The sequence below is a fragment of the Sabethes cyaneus genome, chromosome 3 (assembly GCF_943734655.1).
Source record: "Sabethes cyaneus chromosome 3, idSabCyanKW18_F2, whole genome shotgun sequence".
Lineage (NCBI taxonomy): Eukaryota > Metazoa > Arthropoda > Insecta > Diptera > Culicidae > Sabethes > Sabethes cyaneus.
The window spans coordinates 86,427,933-86,454,214 of record NC_071355.1 but is presented as its reverse complement, the minus strand read 5'-3'; the positions used below and the strand labels follow the sequence as shown (position 1 = coordinate 86,454,214).

Below are 26,282 nucleotides of genomic sequence, written 5' to 3'. Positions count from 1 at the left end.
CCGCCTGCAACGGGCATTGTACGTCCTTCCGTAAATCTCCTCGTACCGGGAGAATGACTTGTGTGTGTGGACCGCCGTATATTATGAAAACGTCTATGCTCATCGCTGGATCAAACTATGCACTATGCATGACCTATACTTCAAAATGTCGGGCGTAAATTAGTCCGAACTGTCCGGATGAATCGATAAAGCATTGACACGACGGGAGCGAAACAGTTTGCGCTAGGAGAAGATATCAAACGTAATGCAAATGCGTTCTGAAAAGTGTATACTCGTAGGTTTGTATAAAGCTTAACTTGTTTCTTCAACGTACTAAAATTACTTTAAATTACAAATACCGTGTTTCATTTTATAAAATACAGAGTACAAACGTTTAAAGAAACTGGTTTTTGAACCTATCATTTTCAAACTAAAGCTCTACCGTACAAATCAGAATACTTACCTCAATATGATTGAAGACCTTCCTTCCGGTCCGATGATTGACGATTGGCATACTAATATCAATTTCTTTACGTATTTTAGAACGAATCCTTTTTAACACTAACACTAGCGAATCACTTTCTTGCACACCAGTAGTCTAAGCGGAAAAATAACGGCGGATGGAATTATTCAAATGGTACACCGCAATCAGGATTCCATTTTTTTTCTCTCTCTTCACATTACTTTGTTTGTTTTTGCACGGTTTAAACGTTCGCCGTGTTGGGTGCACTCAGACGCGAACTTCGCGGTTCGATTTGCAGCGACTTTTGGTACAACTCGTCGTCGTCCAGCAGCAACGATGTATCCAGGAGGTAGGATGTAACTTTCGGAATGTGATCAATTTTGTACGGTGTCTGTTGGAAATGGCGAATTTCGCGTATCACGTGCGCGATCTGAAAGTAGTGGGCAGGAAAAAATGCACGATAGAATACATACAACCAAAGCAAGATGATATTCGAAAATAACATTTCTGCAGTTAATATCACCAGCAATCTAAATAACAGGTGAGAGACATCAATAACAAAACTATTTAATTCTTCTATTGAATTCGTTATAGCAAGCTGTTTATACAATAAACCTTACAACCGTGTAAGCGTAGGGAGCATTTTATAATGGAGTGTAAGAGGCTTTCGTTGTTGGACTATCTTATAGACATTCCGTTGCACATGTCGATTCCCGACCGGAACCGCTCTGGTCGGGATTATTTTTGCTATTTCCGCTTCCAGCGTAATGGTGCCGGACGAACAGGAATGGCACGCTCGGTTCCCATTGGTGTAACAAATCGTGCTTGAAATTTATCTTCATAAATCAACGTGTTTTAGGTTGATTGCAGTACTCACCATGCGCATTTTGGAAAAATTCAGCAACCGGTCCGGTGTAAAGTCCGGCGTCCCTTCCTCGATGAAGGAAAGATCGGTTAGATACATGCCCAGGTACGGAATGCAGGGTGGATCGCAACGGTGCAGGGCCTCGCGCATTACCCGGAAGCGCCCATCCGAACATACCACAGCCTGCAGTTTGGTGATTGTCGATTTGATCTGCAATGGAATGGCAAAACCGTTAGAGATTGATAGTGGCCTCGAATGGCAAACTATATCAAAGCAAAAATGCGTTGAAACATTTTCTATAAAACATGAAAGAGCACCGTTAAAGCACTACCATTCGCTTAAATTCGATTAAATTGTTTCGTTGGTGAACAGGCAGCGTATTATGCTCCCTTCAGGCATTATATTTTGAAAACATCAGAAAGAAATATGCAATTTCAAGTGTAAATCATTCATAATTTGAACTGGTCGCAGTAAACACCAGAAAAAAAATTCGTGTAAGCAAACATCTGCGATTAAACTTTTTTCGCGGCTTAGAATACACAAGCAAATAAGCCCTAACAGCATTACACACGAAGTGAGGGTAAATTGTTTGGATTTGGCAGAAACGCTGGAGCGCGAATGCAATGGTTTCCGTACATCCTTTGCAAATATTCATTTTCATTAGCCTCACTCTCCGCAGAAGCGTAAACAAAAGTAAAAGCATTTTATTTTCAAAGTTTACCCATAACTTGGCGCTCATAATGTTTATTGTATCCTTCGTATCCATTAACTATACACTCACATACCGAAACCTCCTACGCGTGGTCGAGCTGTGGCTGCTTCTGGTGGTTTTGGCCAGAATTATTTATGATAGTCACTGTAAGTTGGTGCTGCTGGTGAGCAACTTTCGTTCTGTCAGCTCCTGCAGCTGAAGGCCACATATGCTCAGTTAGCTTATTGCAAATTTAGAATTCGGTAGTCGTATGGAAAAGAAAAAGTTCAGTACTTCTCACCTCATATTCAGAAAAATTTAGGGTTTTAAAAGTGAAACTATCAACAATCTATCACGTAACTTTCGCTAGGATGTCCAGTCCATACCATAACCGTAGGTGGGCCTTCCAAAAGCATGTTTTGAATTGCAAAAATCAGACAAGCATGTAAGATGGATCTGTTTTTATGCAATAAATTGCCTTATCGCAAAAATTCCGGACGATTAGGTTAAAAACGCCGAACATAAAAACTTTTTGCTTTGAATTTTATAGAGCAAGTACAACTCTGCTCCAGCCTAGGCACATCAGTGATTCATTTGAATAGTAACCGTGAAAAATTGAATATTGGATGATCATAAAAACCTGAATACCTACTCGTGTGCAGACGCGTAAGTCGCATAAACGTTCAACCGAAAATAGAAAACTGAAAACATACATAGGTTAAATAGATTAACATACAGAAGCCAATTTTATGCAATAAAGTTACGTATCAATAAACTTGTTTTTTTTTTGCTTTGGTTGTTCAAAACCGACATAACTTAGCAAGTTATCGGTGGGGTTCTTGAAGAGAACGGATTTCACTGCGCAGTCGGCCGGCATCCTTGCGACATGGCCGGTCGACTGTAGCCTCCCAACTTTTGCCAGATGTACGCTGGGAATCTCTCCAAGCAGTGACTATAGCTCGTGATTCATACGTCTCCGCCACTCTACACTTTCCGTTTGTACTCCGCCAAAATAGTCCGCAACACCTTTCGTTCAAATACCGAAAGTGCACGTATATCTTCCGTAAGCAAAGTTACTGTCTCAAGTCCGTAGAGGACTACCGGTCTGATTAACGTTTTGTTTATCCGTCAGCTTTGTGCGGCGGCGTATGCTCCTTGATCGAAGCGTCTTGCGGGGAAAAAGTAGGCTCGATTTCCAGCTTGAGTGCGTCGCTGAGTCTCCTTACTCATATCATTGTCGGCGGCGACCAGATATCCCAAATATACGAACTCATCAACCACTTCCAGTTCATCGCCATCAATAGTCACCGTTCGCGGGAGGCAAATGCTGTTTTCTCTAAACCCTCTTCCTACCATATTCGATGCATTGATTTGTAACCCAATCCTCCTAGCCTCCGACTTTAGTCTGTCGTAGATTGTTTCCGCCATTCCAAGGTTTCTAGTAATGATGTCGAGGGTGTCTACGAAGTCTAGAAATTAGCTACTCTTACTGAAAATCGTCCCTCTTCTTTCGATGCCCGCTCGCTAGTTCATCTTCTATAGCGATATTGAATAACAGACAGGACGGTCCATCTCCTTGCCGCAACTCTCTGCACGATTCAAAAAGACTCAAAACGCGCGCATAGCTCATGGTAACTTTGATCAGCCGCGTCAGTTTGTTCGGAAAATCGTTCTCATGCATTATTAGTCGTAGCTGTTCACGCTCGACTGTATCGTATGTTGCCCTAAAATCCTCGAAAAAGATTCACGGTAGCAAGACTACATTTTATCAGAACGGTGGAGCATCCAGCGAGCAGAGAACGATCTTGTAGTGCAGTGGAAGAATCTAGAATCGCGAGCGAATTGAGAAATGGAATGGTGAGCGATCAATATGAAAGGTTGTACCGGTTGAGGATAATAAGCCGTTTCTTGGATTACAGCATCGTCAAAGTGCCCGTATGACAGCCCCAATGTTGCAACTGTTTATTATAAGACATCAGGACCGTCATAGAGGAACTCCCACAGCTCCATCGACTGTATACCATTCGCGAAAATACCGTCCTGCTCGGCTAAACGGCTAAAATTCGGCAATTGAACTACCCGTACCACCGCTGCCGAAAACTAGTCGTGTCTACTGAATGAGGCTCATCTGGAAAACAAGATGCTTCGATCCTCGAAGGCGAATGAGGGAGAATACGATTGGCCGTCTATGAGGTTGTAACTGCCGTGCTACGTGAAGAAATCTCCAAAGTTCGGAATAGGCGGCCTTAATTTGAAGCAGATAAGCAATCGCAATTTGTCAAGATCGATAAGAGCAAATCAACTTCATTCCCTCTCTGGTCTGATGTGCCTCAGGAACGTCATCTTGGATCATTGATTTTTGTTACGATCATGGATAAGCCTCCTAGCGTTTAAACCTTAGTTTACTTACTTACTTACTTACTTACTTACTTACTTAATTGGCCTAACGTCTTATGACAAGGCCTGCGCAGTATAATTTCTCCATCTGTTTCGGTCCATGGCAACTGATCTCCAGTTCCGCGGGCACCCAGTGCTCGCCAGATCTCGCTCCACCTGGTCTTGCCACCTCGCTCGCTGTGCCCCTCTTCGTCTTGTTCCTACCGGATTTGATGCGAAAACCATTTTTGCAGGATATTTGTCCGGCATTCTAGCAACATGTCCTGCCCAACGTATCCGTCCAGCTTTAACCACTTTCTGAATACTTGGTTCGCCGTAGAGACGCGCGAGCTCGTGGTTCATTCTTCGCCTCCATACACCGTTCTCTTGCACTCCGCCAAAGATGGTTCTTAGCACCCGCCGTTCGAAAACTCCGAGTGCTCGTAGGTCCTCTTCTAGCAATGTCCACGTTTCGTGCCCGTAGAGGACAACCGGTCTAATTAGCGTTTTGTACAGTGTGCACTTTGTACGGGGGCTCAGATTGTTCGACCGCAAGTGTTTGTGGAGTCCGTAGTAGGCCCGACTTCCGCTGATAATACGTCTTTTAATCTCACGGCTGGTATTGTTGTCCTCTGTTGCCAGCGAGCCAAGGTATACGAACTCGTCGACTACCTCGAACTCATCCCCGTCGATTACCACGGTGCTGCCCAAGCGAGCCCTGTCGCGCTCGGTCCCGCCCGCCAGCATATACTTCGTTTTAGACGTATTTATCTGCAATCCAATCTTCTCTGCTTCGCGTTTCAGTCTGGTGTACTGATCTTCCACCGCCTCAAATGTTCTGCCGATAGCATCCACGTCGTCAGCAAAGCAGATAAATTGACTGGATTTGTTGAAAATCGTGCCCCGCATTTCGATCGCCGCTCGCCTTATAACACCTTCAAGCGCAATGTTGAATAGCAGGCAGGAAAGACCATCTCCTTGTCGAAGTCCCCTGCGAGATTCGAATGGGTCCGACAATCCACCCGAGATTCTCACACAGCACTGGATCCCATCCATCGTAGCCATGATAAGTCTGGTAAGCTTACCCGGAAAGCCGTTTTCGTCCAAAATTTTCCATAGCTCTTGTCGGTTTACGCTATCATATGCGGCTTTGAAATCGATGAACAGGTGGTGCGTGGGGACTCGGAATTCGCGGCACTTCTGGAGGATCTGCCGCAGGGTGAAGATTTGGTCTGTTGTAGACCGACCCTCCATGAAGCCGGCCTGGTAACTTCCCACAAATCTATTGGCTATTGGCGATAGTCGATGAAAGAGGACTTGGGACAGCACTTTGTAGGCGGCATTCAGGATAGTGATGGCTCGGTAGTTCTCACAATCCAGCTTATCACCTTTCTTGTAGATAGGGCAGATAACCCCGTCTTTCCACTCCTCCGGTAGTCGTTCCGTATCCCAAATCTTGACAATCAATTGATGCAGACAGCCGGCCAACTTGTCCGGGCCCATTTTAATAAGTTCCGCTCCAATGCCATCCTTTCCCGCTGCTTTGTTGTTCTTCAGCCGCTGGATGGCTTCTTTAACTTCCCTTATCGATGGGGGTGGCACATCTTCGTCGCTTGCTGCACCAATGTGGTCACTTCCTCCGCTATCATGGTCTTCCGCCTGCACGCCATTCAGGTGTTCATCGTAGTGCTGCTTCCACCTTTCGATCACCGCACGGTCATCAGTCAAGATACCTCCATCTTTATCTCTGCACATTTCGGCCCGCGGCACGAAGCCTTTGCGAGATCCGTTGAGTTTCTGATAGAACTTCCGTGTGTCGTGAAAGCGGTACAGCTGTTCGAGTTCTTCGCACTCCTTCTCCTCTTGGTGGCGCTTCTTTTCCTTGAAGAGTCGGGTTTGCTGCCTCCGCTTCTGTTTGTATCGCTCCACATTCTGACGGGTGGCTCTACGCAGCATTTGTACCCGCGCTGCGTTCTTCTCATTCAATATCTGCTGGCATTCCTCGTCAAACCATTCGTTACGTCGATTCGGTGCCACACTGCCTAGGACGTTCTCCGCTACGCTGTTAATGGCTGTTTTCACGGCATTCCAACAGTCTTCAAGAGGTTTACTTACTTAATTAGTTGGACTCACGTCTTATGACGAGGCTTGCGTAACCTAATTCCTTCATCTACTGATAACATGTCCTGCTCAACGTATCCGTGCAGTTTCAGCCACTTTCTGAATAATGGGTTCGCCGTAGAGAACTCGGTTTACACTATCATATGCAGGGATGGCTATAATTGGGGACAGCGCTGTCATGTGGACTCCCAGTTGGCTTCGAGGTATGACGCTGGCCTAATAAGCCAGTCGTCGTATGTTCGAATCTCGGCTGGGAGAGGCTGTTAAAGTCAATAGGATCGTAGCAACTGGCCCTGCAATTGTCCTGTACTCTAACAGCTGGCTGCGAAGTCTGTCGTATAAAAACAGGAGGTCAAGCTTCGATAATGGAATGTAGCACCTAGGCTTTGCTTTGCTTCGCTGTCATGTGGAACGAGGTGGGTAAAGTAGAGACGGCATTGAAGAAAGAGTAAAACCCAATTACACACAAGCACGCATACAATTCAATAAGCTAATCGCTTACTCAATAGCGATTATAGCAAACAATGTAGTGCGGGTCATACAGCATACACCCGGGCAATATCACAATAGATCAACAATACTGGTCGCAGTGATGAGTCCATACAGGTAAAAAAAGACCGCCCCTCCATGAAGCCGGCCTGATAACTTCTCATGAATCTATTGGCGATAGTCGATGGAAGATAACTTGGGATAGCACTTTGTAAGCGGCCTTCATGATAGTGATCACTCGGTAGTTCTCACAATCCAGCCTATCGCTTTTCTTGTAGATAGGGCAGATAACCCCGTCTTTCCACTCCTCCGGTAGCCGTTCCGTATCCCAAATCTTGACAATCAATTAATGCAAACAGTTACTTAGTCCGGGCCCATTTTAGTAACTTTCGTTTCAATGCCATCCTTTCCTGCAGCTTTGTTAGTCTTCGCCCTTTGGATGGCTTCTTTAACTTCGCTTATCGATGGGGGTGGCACATTTCCATTGCTTGCTGCACCAATGAAGTCACTTCCTCCAATTCAGGCGTTCATTGTGGTGCTGCTTTCATCTTTCGATCACCGCACAGTCGTCAGTCAAAATACCTCCATCTTTACCTCTGCACGTTTCGGCTGGCGGCACAAAGCCATTGCGATATTCGTTGAGTGTTTGATAGCATTTCTGTGTGTCGTGAAAGTGGTACAGCTGCTCGAGTTCTTCGTACTTCTTCTCTTCCTGATGGCGCTTCTTTTCCTGGATGAGTCGGGTTTCCTGTCTCTGCTTCTGTTTGTACCGCTCCACATTCTGACGGTTGGTTCTATGCAGCATTTGTACCCGCGCTGAGTTCTTCTCATCCATTGTCAAACCATTGGTTACGTCTATTCGGTGGCACACTACCTAAGATGTTCTTCGCTACGTTGTTAATGGCGGCACTCCAACAATCTTCAAGAGAAGGTTCACCTAGCACACCCTCTTCCGGCAATGCGGCTTCGAGATAACGCGCAGCTTTCAGCGACATCCGAATGCTTCAGTCGCGTTAGATTATACCGTGGCGGGCGCCGCGCCGGTATCATATGATGTTCGAAACAGATAGTTTTTGTCGTATCTTAAACATCACTAGACAACGGTCCAAATCAGTGTTAGCGCCAAGATAGTGTGTGCCGAGAATCTGTCAGAATGGTCTATTTGTAATTCCGTCTGATTGAGCGATCTCCAGGTGTACCGATGGTGGCGGTTATGCTGAAAAGAGGTATTACGTATGGACATGGACATGTTTTTGGAGGCGGCAAAGTCAACAAGCCTTGGACTGTTTTTCGGCTGCTAACACGAGTAAGTAGTGATACGAGCTGCTGGAGAAGAGGCTATGGAGCACTGTAGGGTCCTTTTTATGCCCTGTGCGCAAGGCACCGAGGCAAGGCTTTACTGGTCAACGCCGCCTACAAGGTGCTCACTCAAATTTTGTTACGTCATCTATCCCAAATAGCTAAAGAACTTATAGGTCAGTACCAGTACAACGTGCCCACCCATCATATTTTCGTGGATTTCAGGGCAGCATACTATTAAGTCGAGCGCGAACAGCTTTTTCAGATAATGCACAAGTACGGTTTTCCGAACAAACTGACGCTGCTGATCAAAGCTACCCTGGAGCGAGTGTTACGGAGACACTCTCGAGTCCTTTCGAATCACGCAGAGGGTTGCGGCAAGGGAATGGACCGTCCTGTATATTATTCAATCTCTCAATTGAAGGTGTGATCCGGCGAACGAGCATCGAAACGAAAAGTACGATCTTCAGCAAGAGTAGCCAACTTCTAGCCTTCGCAGACGACATCGACTAAAAACGGAGGCGAAGAGAATAGGGTTACAAATCAATGCGTTAAAAACCAAATACATGGTAGGAAGAGGCTTCAGAGAAAGCAACGTTTGCCTCCCACGGACAGTGACTATTGACTTTTGGTTGATGAATTCGTATATTTGGGATTTCCGACAATAATATGAGTAGGGAGATTCAACGACGCATTCAAGCTGGAAATCAAATATACTTTTTCCCCCGCAAGACGCTTCGATCAAGGAGCATACGCCGCTGCACAAAGCTGATGATATACAAAACGTTAATCAGACCGGTAGTCCTCTACGAACTTGAGACAGTAACTTTGCTTACGGAAGATATACGTGAACTTTCCGTATTTGAACGAAACGTGTTGCGGACTATTTTGGGCGGTGTACACACGGAAAGTCTAGAGTGGCGTAGGCGTATGAACCACGAGCATTCCCAGCGTACAATTGGCAAAAGTTGGGAAACTACGGTGGTCGGGCCACGTCGCAAGGATACCAGACGACTATGCAGTGAAATCCGTCAAGAGCCCCATCGGTACCAGGAATAGAGAGGCCCAACATGCTAGATGGCTCGACCAGGTTGAAGACGACTTGAGTGTGTCGAGACGCGCAATGAATTGGCGACGAGTAGCCCAGGACCGAGTACAATGGAGAAGCATTCTTGCTACGGCAAGAGCCACCCCGGCCCTCGGCTAGTAATGTAAATAAGTAACTATAGAAGCTGTTCCCAGCTTGTATGTATTACCACAGCTCTGATGTGGCCATCCCGATACGTACGCATTAAACACATTCCAGCGTTACGAGACACCATGCCCACTACACAAATCAGGTCTAAATCCCTGGAATTCAACCGGAAAGTAAAGTCCTTTTGAGTTATTTAGTTTACAAAGCTATTTGCCAAACATTTGGTGGAACAACCACCAATTTACACGGTAAAAATGGTTGCTAATTGTGTCCCGTACTGCTAGAATGTGTCATTAGCGTTCCTTTCAAGCACATTTCGTGCAGCGCTACACTATCGAACGTGCGACTCTTCACTTCTTCAAAAAGCATGCGGGTACTACCTCCCAGTGGACATCGAGGTATGCAAAGCAAAGCAAAGCAAAGCCTAGGTGCTACATTCCGTTATCGAAACTTTACCTTCTGTTTTTGTCCGACAGACTTCGCAGCCAGCTGTTAAAATCAGGGCCCTACAACGTCACCTTCAATTGCATAGCGTCACTCATAAATGAAGCAGTGAAGCTTCGGTTTCTACAGAAGCAGCACCGCTTCAGTTTCAAACTAGCTTCAGTCAGCGTCAGCAAAACGGGTTTCACTTCGTCATGACGATCAGTTTCAACTTTTCATTAGTACTTTTCTATCAAATATTCAGAAGAAGACCAGCAGCTATGAATGCAAATGAATTGAATTTGAATAACAATTCCTACAATGCAACGCATATTAAAGTTAACCTTGTCAATGTCGACAAATCGTGCCTGACTTTCTGTCGTCGTCAATTGAAACAGTCACCAACTTCAACTGAAGTTTGCTTGAAATGTTCAGTTCAACAAACGAAGCAAGTCACTTCATGTATGAAGCGAAGGTAAGAGAAAGTCAGTTTCATTTATTTGTTTCGACGATGCCGGGCCCTAGTTAGAATACAGGACAATTGCAGGGCTAGTTGCTACGATCCTATTGATTCCAACAGCCTCTCGAGGTATGGTACTGGCCTAATAAGCCAGTCGTCGTATGTACGCATCTCGGCTGGGAGCGGCTGTTAGGGTTAATATGATCGTCGTCCATATCAATCAGATCAATCAATCAATAAGATCAACTGGCTCTGCAATTGTCCTATACTCCAACAGCTGGCTGCGAAGTCTGTCGTCTAAAAACAGAGGGCTAAGTTTTGTTTTGATAACGGAATGTAGTACCTAGGCTTTGCAGTACTTTACTTCCGAGGTAGTTTAGAGAACAACAGTTCTATGTTCCTAATTTACAATCGTTAGCCCGTTTTCGTCGCCTGAAACTTTGCCGTTTGTTCCGACCCGCGTTATTACTTACGTCGTTCGTTACTTTGGTTTTTTAGTGGTTCTGGCTGGCAAGACCCGCAACCAACCCTATAGTATCCTGAGGACCAACGTAGCTAGAAAGAGTCGTCCGTCCCTGTCAGCACACGACCTTGGTTTCCATCGTGGTTGCTCGTATACCAGCTGAAACAACGAGGAGGTAGGGTCCTATCCCTAGATAGTTGCTAGATAAGAGGCTACGGACTACTGCCGGGTCTTTTTTATGCTCAGTGCGCAAGGCACCGGTAGTATGCATGTCTCAGGCTTTAACCAACCATCATAGCTTGTGTAGATGACGATATAAAGATTCTTCTCCCGATTAAATGCTTTAAGGGTTTTCCAATTATTTTTGCAACTCGCTTGGCCCAAAAGTGAATGCGATGAACGCAGTTTCATGCACTCGAAATCAAACAAATTACGTCAAAAAAAAAACAATGAAGGCGATCTTGGGATGGAAATGGATAGCACGACAAAACGACTAGTCATCAAGTAACAAGCGACAAGCTGGTGGAAAGTGTGATAAAAGTGGATCAGCGAAAAAGTAACCACCTGTAGTTGCACTTCATTTAACGTGAGGTTGGTTGAAGTCACCAAAAAGAATGATCTCGTCACGTTCAGAACGATTCGCAATATCAACGACAGTGTCTCTAGATGCAATTGAATGTGGTTGCAATCCTTGTTTTTGTCCGGTAGGAAATAGACAACGTCAAAGAAGATAACTTTGTCACCAATGGCAATTTTCACCCATAAATCGCCCATTTCGACAGTTTGTCCACTGGATAGATGGACAGAGCTGAGATACTCTGGCGCATCGCACGCGTCCAGTAACGGGAGGAGTGTCGTTACGATGTCCGACGATTGGAGAATCTCGAGGTGAAAAAAGCCTTTGTCGAACAACGTGAATCCCGAGTCTCCAAGTTGCCGCCTGGTGGAACGGTCGAATAGCAATGGACCAGCGTCGAGAACGCTTTCATCACTGAAACACTCTGGAAAATGCACAGCGGGCGATGATATTTCTCGCCGTCTTAATGATGCCGAGATGTATACTAAGAAGCCGTTAAAAGATAGAGCTGGTAAGTTACTGAGAGTATAATCAATAACAGTTTGACAATCAGATTAGGAGTAGCACAAGGCAGTCACTTAGGACCATTGCTATTCGTGCTTCTGATGAACAAATTGCCAGATGTTCTCTCCCATGCAACTATGCTGATTTATGCAGATGATGTGAAAATCTTGTTTCCGATCAAATCTATTGATGATTGCGTGAAATTACAGCTCGACTTAGGTCATGTAGGAACGCACTGCGAAAACCGTGGATTGAAAGTAAACACGAGAAAGTGCTCTGTTATGACTTTCACCAGAAAAGCTAATCCTGTGATTTTTGACTACGCATACCGAGGCAATGTTGTTCCGCGAGCTGAATTTGTCCGCGACCTGGGGATAACTTTTGATCGCTCACTCTCCTTCAATAGGCACATTGACAATGTCATCAATGAGAGTCTGAAGCTTTACGCACTTGTCCGAAGATTTGGCCGTGATCTCGATGACCCTCATGCAGTACTAGCGATCTACAAAGGCCTCGCCAGAAGCAAGCTCGATTTCGCTAGCGTTATTTGGCGCCCGCTGTATATAACGCACATACACCGTATCGAAGGGATTCAAAAAAGATTTGTAAGATTCGCTCTCAGGAATCTCGGATGGAACGGAGAACAACTACCGCCTTACCACGATCTCTGTTCTTTGGTGGATATTGATACGGTCCATTCGAGGCACAAGATTGCCGATATCATATTCTTCACAAACATTCTCTCAGAACGAACAAACAGCCAAGCTCTGACCAGTCGATTGATATTTAATGATAGTGCTGTCACGCTCCGACGACGTAGGATTTTTGACCCACCTTTTAGGTCTAGAAATTACTCACAGCACGAACTGACTTCCCGATTCATGAACGCCTTCAATGCATTGCAACATGTTATAACCATTGGCATGAGCTCGGATGTGATAAGACATAGACTCAGTTTATACTTTAGAGGACAATTACGATAAATCGAATACTTTTAATTTTTAAGACAATTGTAATTCTGTGCGTGTTGAAATTTATTTATTTGTAAGCCTATGTTGTAGTATATATTTAAGAATGGGTAAAGGGCTTAAAGCCTATATTCGAAATACAAATCAAAACAAATCAAGATTCCCGTTTCGATTTCCGTCGATATCACTGGATGAAATGGAACCAGCCATCAAAAGTATGAAATCCAAAAAAGTGCTAAGGACAGACTGTATTTTAGCCGAGATGGTCAAATCACTGCTTCTGTTTCTCATCGTTGGGGGTGAGATTTCCTTGGAATCTTCTAACTTTGGATCAGCTAAATGATCTCGACCTATCCGACGACATTGTCTTGCTCGCACAACGCCGAAAAGATATGTAGAACAAGTTAGATGACCTCTCCAAGAGCTCCCAGGCAGCAAGTCTCACAGTAAATGCAGCAAAAACTAAGTCTATGGTAGTGAACACTGACAATCTCACCAACTTCACAGTAGCGGGACAACAAGTTGAGCTTGTAGTCTTTCAATATCTTGGTAACCAGACAGCACCCGATGGTGGTTTGCAACTTTGCAGGTCTGCGAAGCATTTGGCGTTCAAACCAGTTCACTCTACATAAGAAAACCCAAGTTTTCAACTCAAACGCTAAATCCGTACTGCTGTATGCCTGCACAAAAACTGTAGACGAGAACCTGTCCTAGTGACAGTTAGAAGTCATCGCGGGTAACCGGCGGCAATGGAGATCTCTGATTTCATTACTCTGTTCTGCGCGACCGGCGAACATCCAGTAAGTAAGTAAGTAAGTAAGTAAGTAAGTAAGTAAGTAAGTAAGTAAGTAAGTAAGTAAGTAAGTAAGTAAGTAAGTAAGTAAGTAAGTAAGTAAGTAAGTAAGTAAGTAAGTAAGTAAGTAAGTAAGTAAGTAAGTAAGTAAGTAAGTAAGTAAGTAAGTAAGTAAGTAAGTAAGTAAGTAAGTAAATAAGTAAGTAATGTCACTGCAAACAAATGTTATTCTGGTTCCTGTATTTTCAAACTGTTTATATTTTTAAACTATCTGTGTTCTGTTACAGTTTAACAAGAACAAAATCACTACAACTATATTTTTTTCGGAGATACAATTCACAGGCCAGCGAGTACAGTAGACTCTCGGAAAAGTTAACTCTCTGAAAAATTAGTTTTTGCCTTAACTTTTCTGAAAGTTTGAATTTTTGGTTGTCCAAGCGTTCGTCCACACACGTGAGTTTACCTTCTATCTTTATTTCTCATTTTTCAGTTTATTGTCGCCGTTCCACAGTTTCATACAGGGTCGCATCATAACTGGGATTAAATTAAACTTTTGTACCGGACAGTCGCAATAATAGTTCAATAAGAGCACATAGTTACTTCAGGATTATTGATAACATACTGGAAAAGCCCAAACTCAGATGAATTTTAAATGCAAAAAAAGGAACTAAAAATAAGCGCGAACATTATCAAAACGTAGTCGCATAAAAAACAAAAGTATAGTAGTGTAACCGATTATTTTAAACTTACTGAAAGGAACTAAGTATTATTTTATAAAGATCTTGCTACATATTTCTTTCCATTACAACTTCCAAATACATGAAAATGTGTACCCTATATCCCGGAATGCATCTTTCGCTTTTATATTTATCATTTTTAATGATTTTTAGGACTACTCGGAAAAGTTAATAGTTTGGAAAAGTTAATCGACCCATTCCCCAATCGATTAACTTTTCCGAGAGTTTACTGTAATACAAATCTGTCATGAAAATGATTTGTTATTTCTATGACACAAGTGTTTTATATATTCAACCTTCTTCCGTTTTCAGCATCTCACATAAACATTTGCGTGAAGTACATCGCACATCGCGAAAATCGAATTGTATATTGAATCCATAATCCGACGCAATCTTCTGAACAACATCGCACTCAACACCGCTCCAGTCCAATATACCTAACCGTACGCGTTTTGAATCAACTTGCCGGCAATGAAGCATAAACTGTACTACTGCGAAGCTGCCAAACACATTTCACGATGGCGATCATCATTCCGGAAATACCGTCGAACAACAGCAATTGATGGAGACAAATCAATAGCTAAGAATACCTCTTCGTACCGCGGTGGACGTACGCCATCACAAGGTAACGACGAAAGAAATTTTTCTCAACCACGCACATGTATCACTATTTGCAAGGTATAGGATATGAATTGGAAATTGAGCCTGATTTATTGCTACATTGCTTCGGCTTACTTGTTTTCATGAAATTTTGCTGCGGCGTTAACAATTTTGAATGATGCGTTCAACAAGTCTTCAATATACTGAATATATCCTATCTATAGAAAGTTGTAACAAAATTACTAAAAAGACGAAGTAATCCATCCATTTTACCAGCAACAGTGCATAAACTGCAATTGACCAAATGCACATTCCATGAAATACCCATTACAATCGTTCCTACCACTCTCTGAAGCTGTTTAATAGCACCAATGATTTCCCGGCGATGAAACAAAAGGTGTTCCCCATGACCCTTCCTAAATCCAGTGGTCCTGAAAATTCTCTGCGATTTCAATTTACCGCCTTGTTCGAGCAATTCCATAACCTTTGCCAACTCTTGCACTTGGTCGAATAAATTGACGATACCAAACACCAGCCTGCGGGTATTTAAAAGACCGCGGTCGTCCTGCGATGTGTTGCGAAACAATGAACATTATTCGCTCTTGCTGTTGCTGGTATACAAAAGCAAACTAAGCGATGTTTGTTGGCCCTTCTCCAAAGGTCCTTTTTTCCTGCGTTCTATTGTACACTAGACCATATGCCGCTTTCTTTTTGTGCTTACTTCGAGATAGGAGAGCTTGTCGAGTTTAATTTGAATCAAAATAGCTGAACGATAAATTAGACATTCAAAAACAATAACTCATCAGCACACACCGGCTTCCCAACATCACCCTATTATCAACCACACAACACAAACTTAATAGATGGCTTCCGGCACGTGGTTACAGGAACAACATTATCCCCTACCCGACACAAGAAATAACACTGCATATCGGTTTGTCATGTTCCGCCCGAACAAATGGCGCTCTGACCGAAAGTGCAAGTTCATCATTTTTTTGCCTCCACTACTGCCGTTTCCGCTTGAAGTAGCTATTGCATGTTGGCTACAAAAGTAGGCTTCGAGTGAGTGCAGTACTCCATTCTGGCTATACTTTGAACTCCTTGCCATTCGTTACCACCAGCTTTAGGGTTAGTTCAAAGTTACCCTGCCTGGCACAGCGTGGCGTACGACGGTGAAGGGTATAGCTACTACTCCAATAAAACCCCTTCTCTGCGTGGAACCACTGGACAGCAGTGCCAGCCCGGAACTGGATACGAATTGCAATCCTAATAGCATCTGGTAGTGAAACAACTATTATTTGAAAACATTTTTGGGATGGTCAAAAGGGCAGGCTTTGTTGTGATTAATTACTGTTTCAGATAATGTAGAGCGGTTCGATCTACTACAAGAATTTGTAACTTTACATGGAGAGATACAAATTAACTAAATGTATCGTCGGAGGATGCACAGCTGGTAAGCGGCTAAGTTGCGTCATTATCGTGATTCTGGTGTGAGATAACTTTTGCAAAAATGGCTGTCCTCCACACAACAGAAGCTTTTGCTGCTATTAACCCAAAGTTGTTTGAAAACCTTGCCCCCTATATGAAGCTATTCCTCATGTTTGAACCGATCCACCTTATATAGAATTGGATAGATAGTAATGAAAAAGGTTGTCATGCACTGAATTTTCGTCATCCCTAGATGTTGGAAAAGGTCCATCGTTTCCAGCTTCAGAAAGGTAGCTGCCAAAACGAACTTCGTCAGAAGTATACCAGCTGATTCCTTTCAGAACCGTTTTTCAATGGGCCAACGGAACAGGGCCAACCGAAGCATTGTGTGCTTTTTTTCCGGAAAGGGTAGGAATAATTGTTCTACTTACTGTTTTAGGTACTTTGTCCCAAGTTTTCTTCAGTCGGTACACAGCCGCATTGGTAAAGGCAGCACAGATTTGTAATACTCCGTTAAAGTTATGCAAACACCGGCAGATGTCAGCAACGGCAGTCCACTTCTCGATGGCAGCTACCCGCGCTGCCATGTTGCTCCTGCGGGCAGAACACATACACAAACACACACACACAATTGTTATTCCACAGTCATCCGGCTTTGTCGGCAGAGAACCGAACGAACCAACTTACCTCGAAACTATTTCCGAACACACCAACCGTGAACCGTCGTTGAATCGTTTCGTCATAAGAATAATATGTTCCGCACGCGACTTTTTGTCGGATTTCATCCACGCCTGGCCGAGAAATTCTCTGCAGGGTAGAAAAATGAGTAATGATGTCAGTATAGGAGTGAGCTACAAGAATAATGTTAACTTTTAATTAACAATGTGACCTGTTCAGAATTGTAAGTATATATTGCATTTTTTTGTTCATGTCAAATCAGGTTACTTGATGTAAAATGGAATTATAAATAGATGTACATAACAAAGAAGCAATCTTTTGTTAGTTTTTATCTTAAATTAAGTGTAGGAATTTTAACATTCATTACAATATTAGGCAATTACAAATACACTAAAGTCTTTTTTTACACGATTTGTTTCTTTCGATTACTCAACAACGGTGCAACTTAGGGACCATTTTCAAAATACGTGATGAATGTCGGGCTGGTCCCAATTGTATTGAGAATTAAATGAATAGTCCCTAAGTTGCCCCGTTCTTAATAATCGAAAAAAGTACTTGAGTGTATTTTATAAAGTTTTTGTTCTTCCGGTGTATGGCCGCTGAAGGGGGAAGGGGGCAAAAAAACAAAGAGATTTTTTTAATCGAGCAACAAAAATGTGGGACATAAGTTTTTACCTTTGTTATACTCTAACAAAGATCAAAGATCAAGTAGAACCCGACTTCTCTATTGCCGTTTTCGTTTTTGTGGTGTAGCTACACTTTTTGCTAGATAGACGAACGCTCGCGGTGCAGCAACAGTGATGTGGTATGGGTGGGTTGATATTTTTCGATCTGCACCAGCTACACTCTCTTTTTTCTGGTGTAGCTGGTGCAGAAAAAGAGTAGCAATGGAGTAGCACAAAAATCGAAAACGAACAGTTTTGGTGCAAAAAAGCTACACCGGTGTAGCCTTGGTGTAGCTACACCGCAAAAACGAAAACGACATATGTTTTCTGTTCAACCAGGTAGACACCAGGAGGTATGAGTCGGTGCGTCCATCCACCATTCCAGGCCCTATCCCACTCTTGCTGCCAGTTACTCAGCGACTCTTCTCTCGCCAGCTTTCGAGTTCCTCTGGTGTTTCTTTGTCCGTAGCAGTCGTTATCTTCTACGAGTATGATGCTGATGGAGATCATTCCAGCGATAACACATATTGCCTCCGACGATATTGTTCTATATGCACTGGCAACTCTTACAGCCATGAGTCGGAAGGTACTATTCAGTTTCACGCGATTCAGCTGGACCTCCATACCGCAGTATCGATAATGGCACACTAGCCAGCAGTCTCCGCTTGCGACAACTCGGCCCGTAACAATTCGGCATTATTCTGGCTATCGCATTGATAGCCTTCACCGCCTTCTCGCAAGCGTAGTCGACGTGGCAGTTGAAATACAACCGGTCGTCTATCATTACTCTCAGATACTTGACCGCGCACGTGGAAGTAATAATATGCTCTCCGACGGTGATGACTGCATGTTGTACGGCTTTACAGTTGCTAACCAGTAGAACCTCCGTTTTATAGTGGGCGATTTATAGCTTTGCACCATGCATCCAGTTCTCGATACTTCTAATCGCCTCTGTCACCAGCATTTCTTCCTCCTCCAGTGACTTGCCTTTTACCGATAGCACGATGTCATTGGCAAAACCGACGATCACCGCGTGTTTAGGCAGCTTCAGAGTCTGTACACCGTTGTACATCCCGTTCTAGAGCGTTGGGCCAAGGATGGAGCCTTGTGGGACTCCAGACGTAATGTTCATCGTCTTGCGCCCCTCGGCGGTCTCATAAACAAGCATCCGATTCCTGAAGTAACTCCTCAATATTCTACATGGATATCCCGGGACATGCATTCTATTCAGCGACTCAGCAATGGCCTCTCAACTAGCGCTGTTAAGGACGTGTTTTACGTCGATCGTTACAGCGGCGCCAAAACGGTCTCCTCTTCGCCTCTGTTTGGACGACTTCTCGGCTCGCTCGATCACTGTCCGGATTGCATTCACCGTGGACTTCCCCTTCCGGAACACAAACTGCATGTTCGACAGACCGTGTTCACCTTCTGTATACCTCGTAAGCCTATTCAGGATTATCCTCTCCAGGAGTTTTCCGCATGTATCCAGTAGACATATCGGCCTGTATGACGCTGGATCCCCCGCAGGCTTCACTGGCTTTGGCAACAGCACTAGCTTCTGGATCCTACATCGGTCCGGGAAGCTACCATCTTCTAAACATTTCTGCAGCATGGTCCTGAACAAATCCGGGAACGCTTGTATTGTTCCGGGGCTGATAAATGGCTCGGTAATGCGTACCATCGGTGCCTTGTGCACTGGGCATAAAATAGACCCCACAGTGGTTCACAGCCTTTTACCTAGCAACTCCTACCCCAACCAGGGATACCAGACTTGCAGATTTGTCTGCAAATTCCAGATTTTTGGAGCGGTCTTGCAGATCATTATAAATTTGCAGATATTTGCAGTTTTTCTGACTTTTATTGTTTTGGTGCAGATTTTTGTTCGAAGCTCTTTAAACTTTCACAGACTTCCTAAAAAAGTGTGCAGATTTTCGCAGATTATTTTTAAACCAGAAAATTCGAGTAGCCGGAAAACTGCTCGATTTTTGCGGTTTTCGAGCAGTTGCAGACATTTTTTTAGAAAATATGGCATCTCTGACCCCAACCTCCTCGTGGTACCAGCCGGGATACGAGCAACCTCGGGTGGAGATCGGGTAACCAACCCCGGTGGAAACCAAGGTAGTATGTTGACAGGGGAGGAGGGCTCCTTCGAGCTACGTTGGCCCTCCGGCGATACTGTGGGGTTGGTTGCGGGCTTTGCAAACCTGAACCACTAAAAAAACCAAAGCAATGGACTCCGTAAGTAATAATAATAACTCTAATCGGAACAATCGGCAAAGACCCAGGCGACGAAAACGGACTAACGATTGGAAATTAGGAACATGGAACTGTCGGTCTCTAAATTTCCTCGGAAGTACCCACGTGCTTTCTAAAGAAGTGAAGAGCCGCAAGTTCGACATCGTAGCGCTGCAGGAGGTATGCTGGAAAGGAACGATGGTACGTACGTATAGAGATGATCATACCATCTACCAGAGCTGCGGCAATACACACGAGCTGGGCACAGCTTTTATAGTGATGGGCGAGATGCAGAAGCGGGTGATCGGGTGGTGGCCGATCAACCCCCGAATGTGCAGATTAAGAATCAAGGGCCGATTCTTCAATATAAGCATAATTAACGTGCACAGCCCTCACCTCGGAAGTACCGATGATGACAAAGACGAATTCTACGCGCAGTTGGAGCGTGAATACGACCGCTGCCCAAGACATGATGTCAAAATTATCATCGGGGACTGTAATGCTCAGGTTGGTCAGGAGGAGGAATTCAAACCGGTGATTGGACGGTTCAGCGCTCACCCGCAAACGAACGAAAACGGCCTAAGACTTGTCGACTTCGCCGCCTCCAAGAACATGGCCATACGTAGTACCTTCTTCCAGCATAACCTCTACCATCGGTACACCTGGAGATCACCCAACCAGACAGAATCACAAATCGACCACGTTCTGATAGATGGTCGGCACTTTTCAGACATTATCGACGTCAGAACCTATCCGGGCGCTAACATTGATTCGGATCACTACCTAGTGATGGTAAGGATACGTCAAAAACTATCTGTTGTGAACAACATACGATACCGCCGCCCGCCACGGTATAATCTAGCGCGACTGAAGCAACCAGAGGTCGCCGAAAACTACGCGTTATCTCTCGAAACCGCGCTGCCGGAAGAGGGAGAGCTGGATGAAGCCCCTCTTGAAGACTGTTGGAATGCCGTGAAAACAGCCATTAACAGCGTAGCGGAGAACGTCCTAGGCAGTGTGGCACCGAATCGACGTAACGAATGGTTTGACGAGGAATGCCAGCAGATATTGGATGAGAAGAACGCAGCGCGGGTACAAATGCTGCGTAGAGCCACCCGTCAGAATGTGGAGCGATACAAACAGAAGCGGAGGCAGCAAACCCGACTCTTCAAGGAAAAGAAGCGCCACCAAGAGGAGAAGGAGTGCGAAGAACTCGAACAGCTGTACCGCTCTCACGACACACGGAAGTTCTATCAGAAACTCAACGGATCTCGCAAAGGCTTCGTGCCGCGGGCCGAAATGTGCAGAGATAAAGATGGAGGTATCTTGACTGATGACCGTGCGGTGATCGAAAGGTGGAAGCAGCACTACGATGAACACCTGAATGGCGTGCAGGCGGAAGACCATGATAGCGGAAGAAGTGACCACATTGGTGCAGTAAGCGATGAAGATGTGCCACCCCCATCGATAAGGGAAGTTAAGGAAGCCATCCAGCGGCTGAAGAACAACAAAGCAGCGGGAAAGGATGGCATTGGAGCGGAACTTATTAAAATGGGCCCGGACAAGTTGGCCGGCTGTCTGCATCAATTAATTGTCAAGATTTGGGATACGGAACGACTACCGGAGGAGTGGAAAGACGGGGTTATCTGCCCTATCTACAAGAAAGGTGATAAGCTGGATTGTGAGAACTACCGAGCCATCACTATCCTGAATGCCGCCTACAAAGTGCTGTCCCAAGTCCTCTTTCATCGACTATCGTCAATAGCCATGGTTGCCATGGACCGAAACAGATGGAGAAATTATACTGCGCAGGCCTTGTCATAGGACGTTAGGCCAATTAAGTAAGTGTATTGTTCCGGACTACGTCGAACTTTTCGACCTACCTCTGCCACTGTTAAAGATCGACGAGCATCATAAACCGTTTGTTCTACGACTCGACGCACAGTTCACGGTGCCAAATTATAGCAATAACGCCGAGATAGCAATAAGCTAAGCAATAAAATTTTGACAATCGACTGGACGCAACGATTGTGTTGTTCTTCTGTAGATGAGACCGTAAATGCCTTCTACGACGCGTTGTATGACATATTCGATGTGGTTGTACCACGTTGCAGAATTAGCACGTCCTCCGTTAGCCGCAAGCCTTGGTGGACTCCTCAGCTCCGAAATTTACGCAATAAGGTTCGAAAAGCCCGAAACTGATTCTTTAGCACCAGATCTGTAGAAAATAGTAATCGTCTACGAATCATCGAAAGTGACTACAATGATTTGCTTACAGTGTCCTATGCAGCGTACGTGGACAGGGTGCAATCGAACCTGAAATCGAATCCGTCGTATTTTGGGCTTTCATAACGACCCACAGATCGTCAAAACGCACACCGAGTAACGTGGAATACAAAGGATGTGTTTCCAGTTCAGCCAAAGAAGCTGCCAACCTGTTTGCTAACTTCTTTAAAAGCGTGTGCCGCGCCAGTTTGCCCGCATCCAAGCCGGAAAGATTTCGTCTGATACCATCATACGATGTGGACATCCCGAGCTTTCGTTTCTCGGATAGGGATGTACTTGAAGTGCTGAACGATTTAGATGTATCAAAAGGTGGAGTGGATGGATTGACGCCATTTATCATCAAGAACTGTGCGCAAGAACTGACTGCCCCGATATCTCTGATTTTCAATCGTTCTCTTACTGACTGCACGTTCCCGTCCATTTGAAAGATTGCTAAAATGGTCCCAATCCACAAATCAGGAAGCATTCAACTCGTTGATAACTATCGTGGAATATCGATACTTTGTTGCCTTGCTAAGGTCTTCGAAACAGTCGTCCATCGTTTCCTGAGCAATGCTGCAAAACCTTTGATCAGCGAGTTTCAGCATGGTTTCGTCGAACGTCGTTCTACAACTACAAACCTTATGGCTTATACCAACACGTTGTTCCCTGCAGTTGATTCCCGTCGCCAAGTAGATTCAATTTACGTAGATTTTTCGAAGGCTTTCGACCTTGTTCCGCCACGTTCGTAATCGACAAACTTACCCATCTTGGTTTCCCGAGTTGGATAGTGGCTGGAATCATTCCTCACCGGACGAAAAGCTTTTGTACAGGTTGACCATGAAACCTCAACAACATTCAACGTCACGTCAGGAGTTCCTCAAGGGAGTGGGCCCACTTATTTTTATTCTATACTTAAACGACCTCACATATCGGATATCATCCGGAAAATCATTCTTCGCTGACGACCTCAAAATCTTTCGGGTGATGTCATCCGCCCAAGATTGCGCCACCTTGCAAAGCGACATCGATCAACTCTTGTTGTGGTGTGACGAAAACGGTATGGCTGTAAACATCAAGAAATGTAAGGTAATATCTTTTACTCGCTGCCTAACTACTACTGAGTTCCCATACAAGATTGGCTCGGCCGTTTTAGATAACAAACTGCGATTCAATGAGCATGTAGCATTAACTGCTGCTAAAGCCTTTTCTGTTCTGGGTGCCGTTCGCCGCCATACAGCATTTATTACAGACGTATATGCTCTTAAGTCGCTGTATTGCTCATTGGTATGGAGTATACTTGAGGATGCAGCGCCAGTATGGGCACCTTATCATGTCTCGCACGCCCTCAAATTAGAACGAGTCCAAAAACATTTTATACGGTTTGCCTTTCGTCAACTCCCCTGGACTAACCCTACAGAGTTGCTTCCATAAACCTCGCACTGTTTACTGGTTGGCTTGGAAACACTCTCCGCTAGGCGCTTAAGATTGCAACGAGTGTTTATCTTTGACGTTCTCACAAACCATAGCGACTGTCCATCATTACTTGCAAGCATAAATATAAATGCTCCAGTACGCATTCTCCGAACTCATGATGCACTTCTGTTGCCACTACTGTTGACGTCTGCTTCTCGGCACAGCTCCTTGAATCAATTGCGTTTACTCAGTCTCAGCAGTGAAAATATAACAATAAACATCTGCTTTTCCTGAAATTCCTGGACCGATTTGACTACAATAACTAACAAATGGAAAGTTTTGTGGCCTAGAAGAATTCTATTGAACAGAAGTTGGATCGGATGTACGGTTCCGAAGATATGTCCGGATATGTTTTTTGATTGGTTTCAAATATTATACAAATTTATCAGTATATTACATACATATGCATATGTATTGATGATAACCACCATAGTGTTATCAGAAAGTTGAATTATGTTCCGAAGACGTGTCGAATTCTATCTCAAATGAAAAATGAGATAGTATAACAAAGGTTCCTTTCACCAATAGGTAGATTAAATCGGGTTTTTTACTTAAAGTTTAAACGTGAAAACCAAATCTATTCTTGCTTTTAAAATATACGTTATTATTTTCCATGCAGAAATGTACGAAAAAAAGGCGAAAACAAAAGAAATTTTTTTTTAACGATTTTCGGAAATTACATTGTTTGAATTTCCATTTCTGTTTCGTGCTAGAAGCGTTAACTCAACTCGTACCCTCATTTTTCGAGTGTTCCAGGCTGTAGAGCCCACAGACAATTGATTTTATAAAAAAATTTAACTCATATGCTACAATTTTTTCCAAATTCCAAGGGGTGGGGGGGGGGGGGGTAGCTAACAAGTACTTAAAAAGTAATTTGCAATGATCTAACTATTAGGTTTAAACATAAATGAAGTTACAGAACAACTTCACATACTAAAGTTTGTTTTTGAACGTCGTAGTAGAATATGAAAATCAAATGAAAGAAAATCGAATCTGTTTTCACAAATAAAATTCATTATAAATTTTATTGTGACAGATACACAATTCGTACACGCCTTGCAGGTTTCATCAATGAATCGAACTAAAACATTCTACTTTTCTTTCATTCAAATTTACGGAGCCTTCAATCACTCAATTCATCGCTGCAATTGTGATGAAAGTTAAGCAATTCAATCGTAACCCAAACTGAAAACTTATTCAGAAAAATACAGTAGGCAAAACAAAATACTCACTCGCTCCGTATGGCCAAAAATATTTGATGATCCAAATATGTCATTTGCTCCGCAATTTCTAAAGCTGACAACGTCTCAATACTCTCCTTACTCGGGGTCTGTGGATAATAGAAGTTATAAACCGGAAACTGTTCAACGTCAACAGTCTCAATATACCTGTGGTGGTTTCAGCAGCATATCAAGGTGCTGTTTCCCGCTGTCGATGTCCTCGCGGCACAGAAGTCGTAACAGTTGGGATGCAGCTCTGTGCTCGGTTGGCAATAAATTCGGACTGCACGTAATATCGTCCAGAAACGCTATCGTCTGAGAGCGCAAAGTTGCATCCTGCTCAAAGTCCTGAAAGTGCTTGGACACCCAGTGGCGCAGAACGTTCAGAACGCGCATCGTAGCTGGTGAACTGACAACGGATTCTTTCCGGTTCCTAGCTTCCACTTCGGGGGGCTCGTCCCTAGGGTTGCTGGAAGCTGAGGTAGCGATTGCGAAAGCCGCCGCTGCCGTTGAGGTGCTACTCCTGAACGCCATTTGTCATCGAAACGAACATGACGAAATGTAAGAAGAGGTTCAATTAATTCGACTGTCTTGAAGAGTGATAGTAAAATCTGTCGAAGCCACACTCTCTTCACGAGGTCTAGGATGGAAAGGTGTTGTTCTACGGAAAACGTGCTGTGAAATGGTCGTGATTCGATGCACTAAGGTTTTTCAGATGTGATTTCATGTTCGGTTGACGATACTGTGTAATGGAAAATAATATAAGTGAAATGTATTCAAAATTTTATGAGTTTCGAAATTATTATTGATATAGTGGCTTGAAAAATTCATGCAATTGGGAATTGGGGCTCAAAACAGTATCTTAATTTGAGCTTAGATCAATAGTATCAATCAATACAATTCTTTTTCCCATAGAAAAACCTTAGTGTAAGCAGTGTGATGATGATGACTAATTTTGAGATTTTTAAAGCTAATAAATCAAACAATCGCATTTACTCCGAAGCATATCATGTATAAACAGCCTTTATATATCAACCAAATTTGACTTCAAAGAGCGAAACCCACCGTCGTTCCAGTATTCTATTACCACTTTTCAACGCTCCTTTGATATAAGCATTATAACCTATATCATGTTAGAAAGAAGTAGCAATAAGCTTAAAATATATAAGTATCTAAAATCTTGAAACATCACGGATCTACGCTCATTTTTGGTGGCAACATTTTTATCCCGGCCGTGCTTAATTTAATATCGTTAAACCAAGTTGCACATCGCTCGAATCAGGGCAATTACTGGCAGCCGTCGTACGTCGCC

General features: G+C 43.9%; 1 protein-coding gene across 1 annotated transcript in view; it reads right to left on the bottom strand.

Moving 5' to 3' along the window:
- Nucleotides 1–683: 683 nt before the first annotated feature.
- LOC128743422 (ras-specific guanine nucleotide-releasing factor 2-like) overlaps nt 684–26,282 on the bottom strand; it is a 101,285-nt gene continuing 75,686 nt past the window's right edge. Inside the window, exons 17-22 of the mRNA XM_053839996.1 lie at nt 25,139–25,493; nt 24,983–25,080; nt 17,119–17,238; nt 16,863–17,025; nt 1,320–1,517; nt 684–872 (exon numbers count right to left, since the gene is read on the bottom strand). Coding sequence (XP_053695971.1) covers nt 684–872; nt 1,320–1,517; nt 16,863–17,025; nt 17,119–17,238; nt 24,983–25,080; nt 25,139–25,493 — 1,123 coding nt within the window. The remainder of the gene's footprint in view (nt 873–1,319; nt 1,518–16,862; nt 17,026–17,118; nt 17,239–24,982; nt 25,081–25,138; nt 25,494–26,282) is intronic.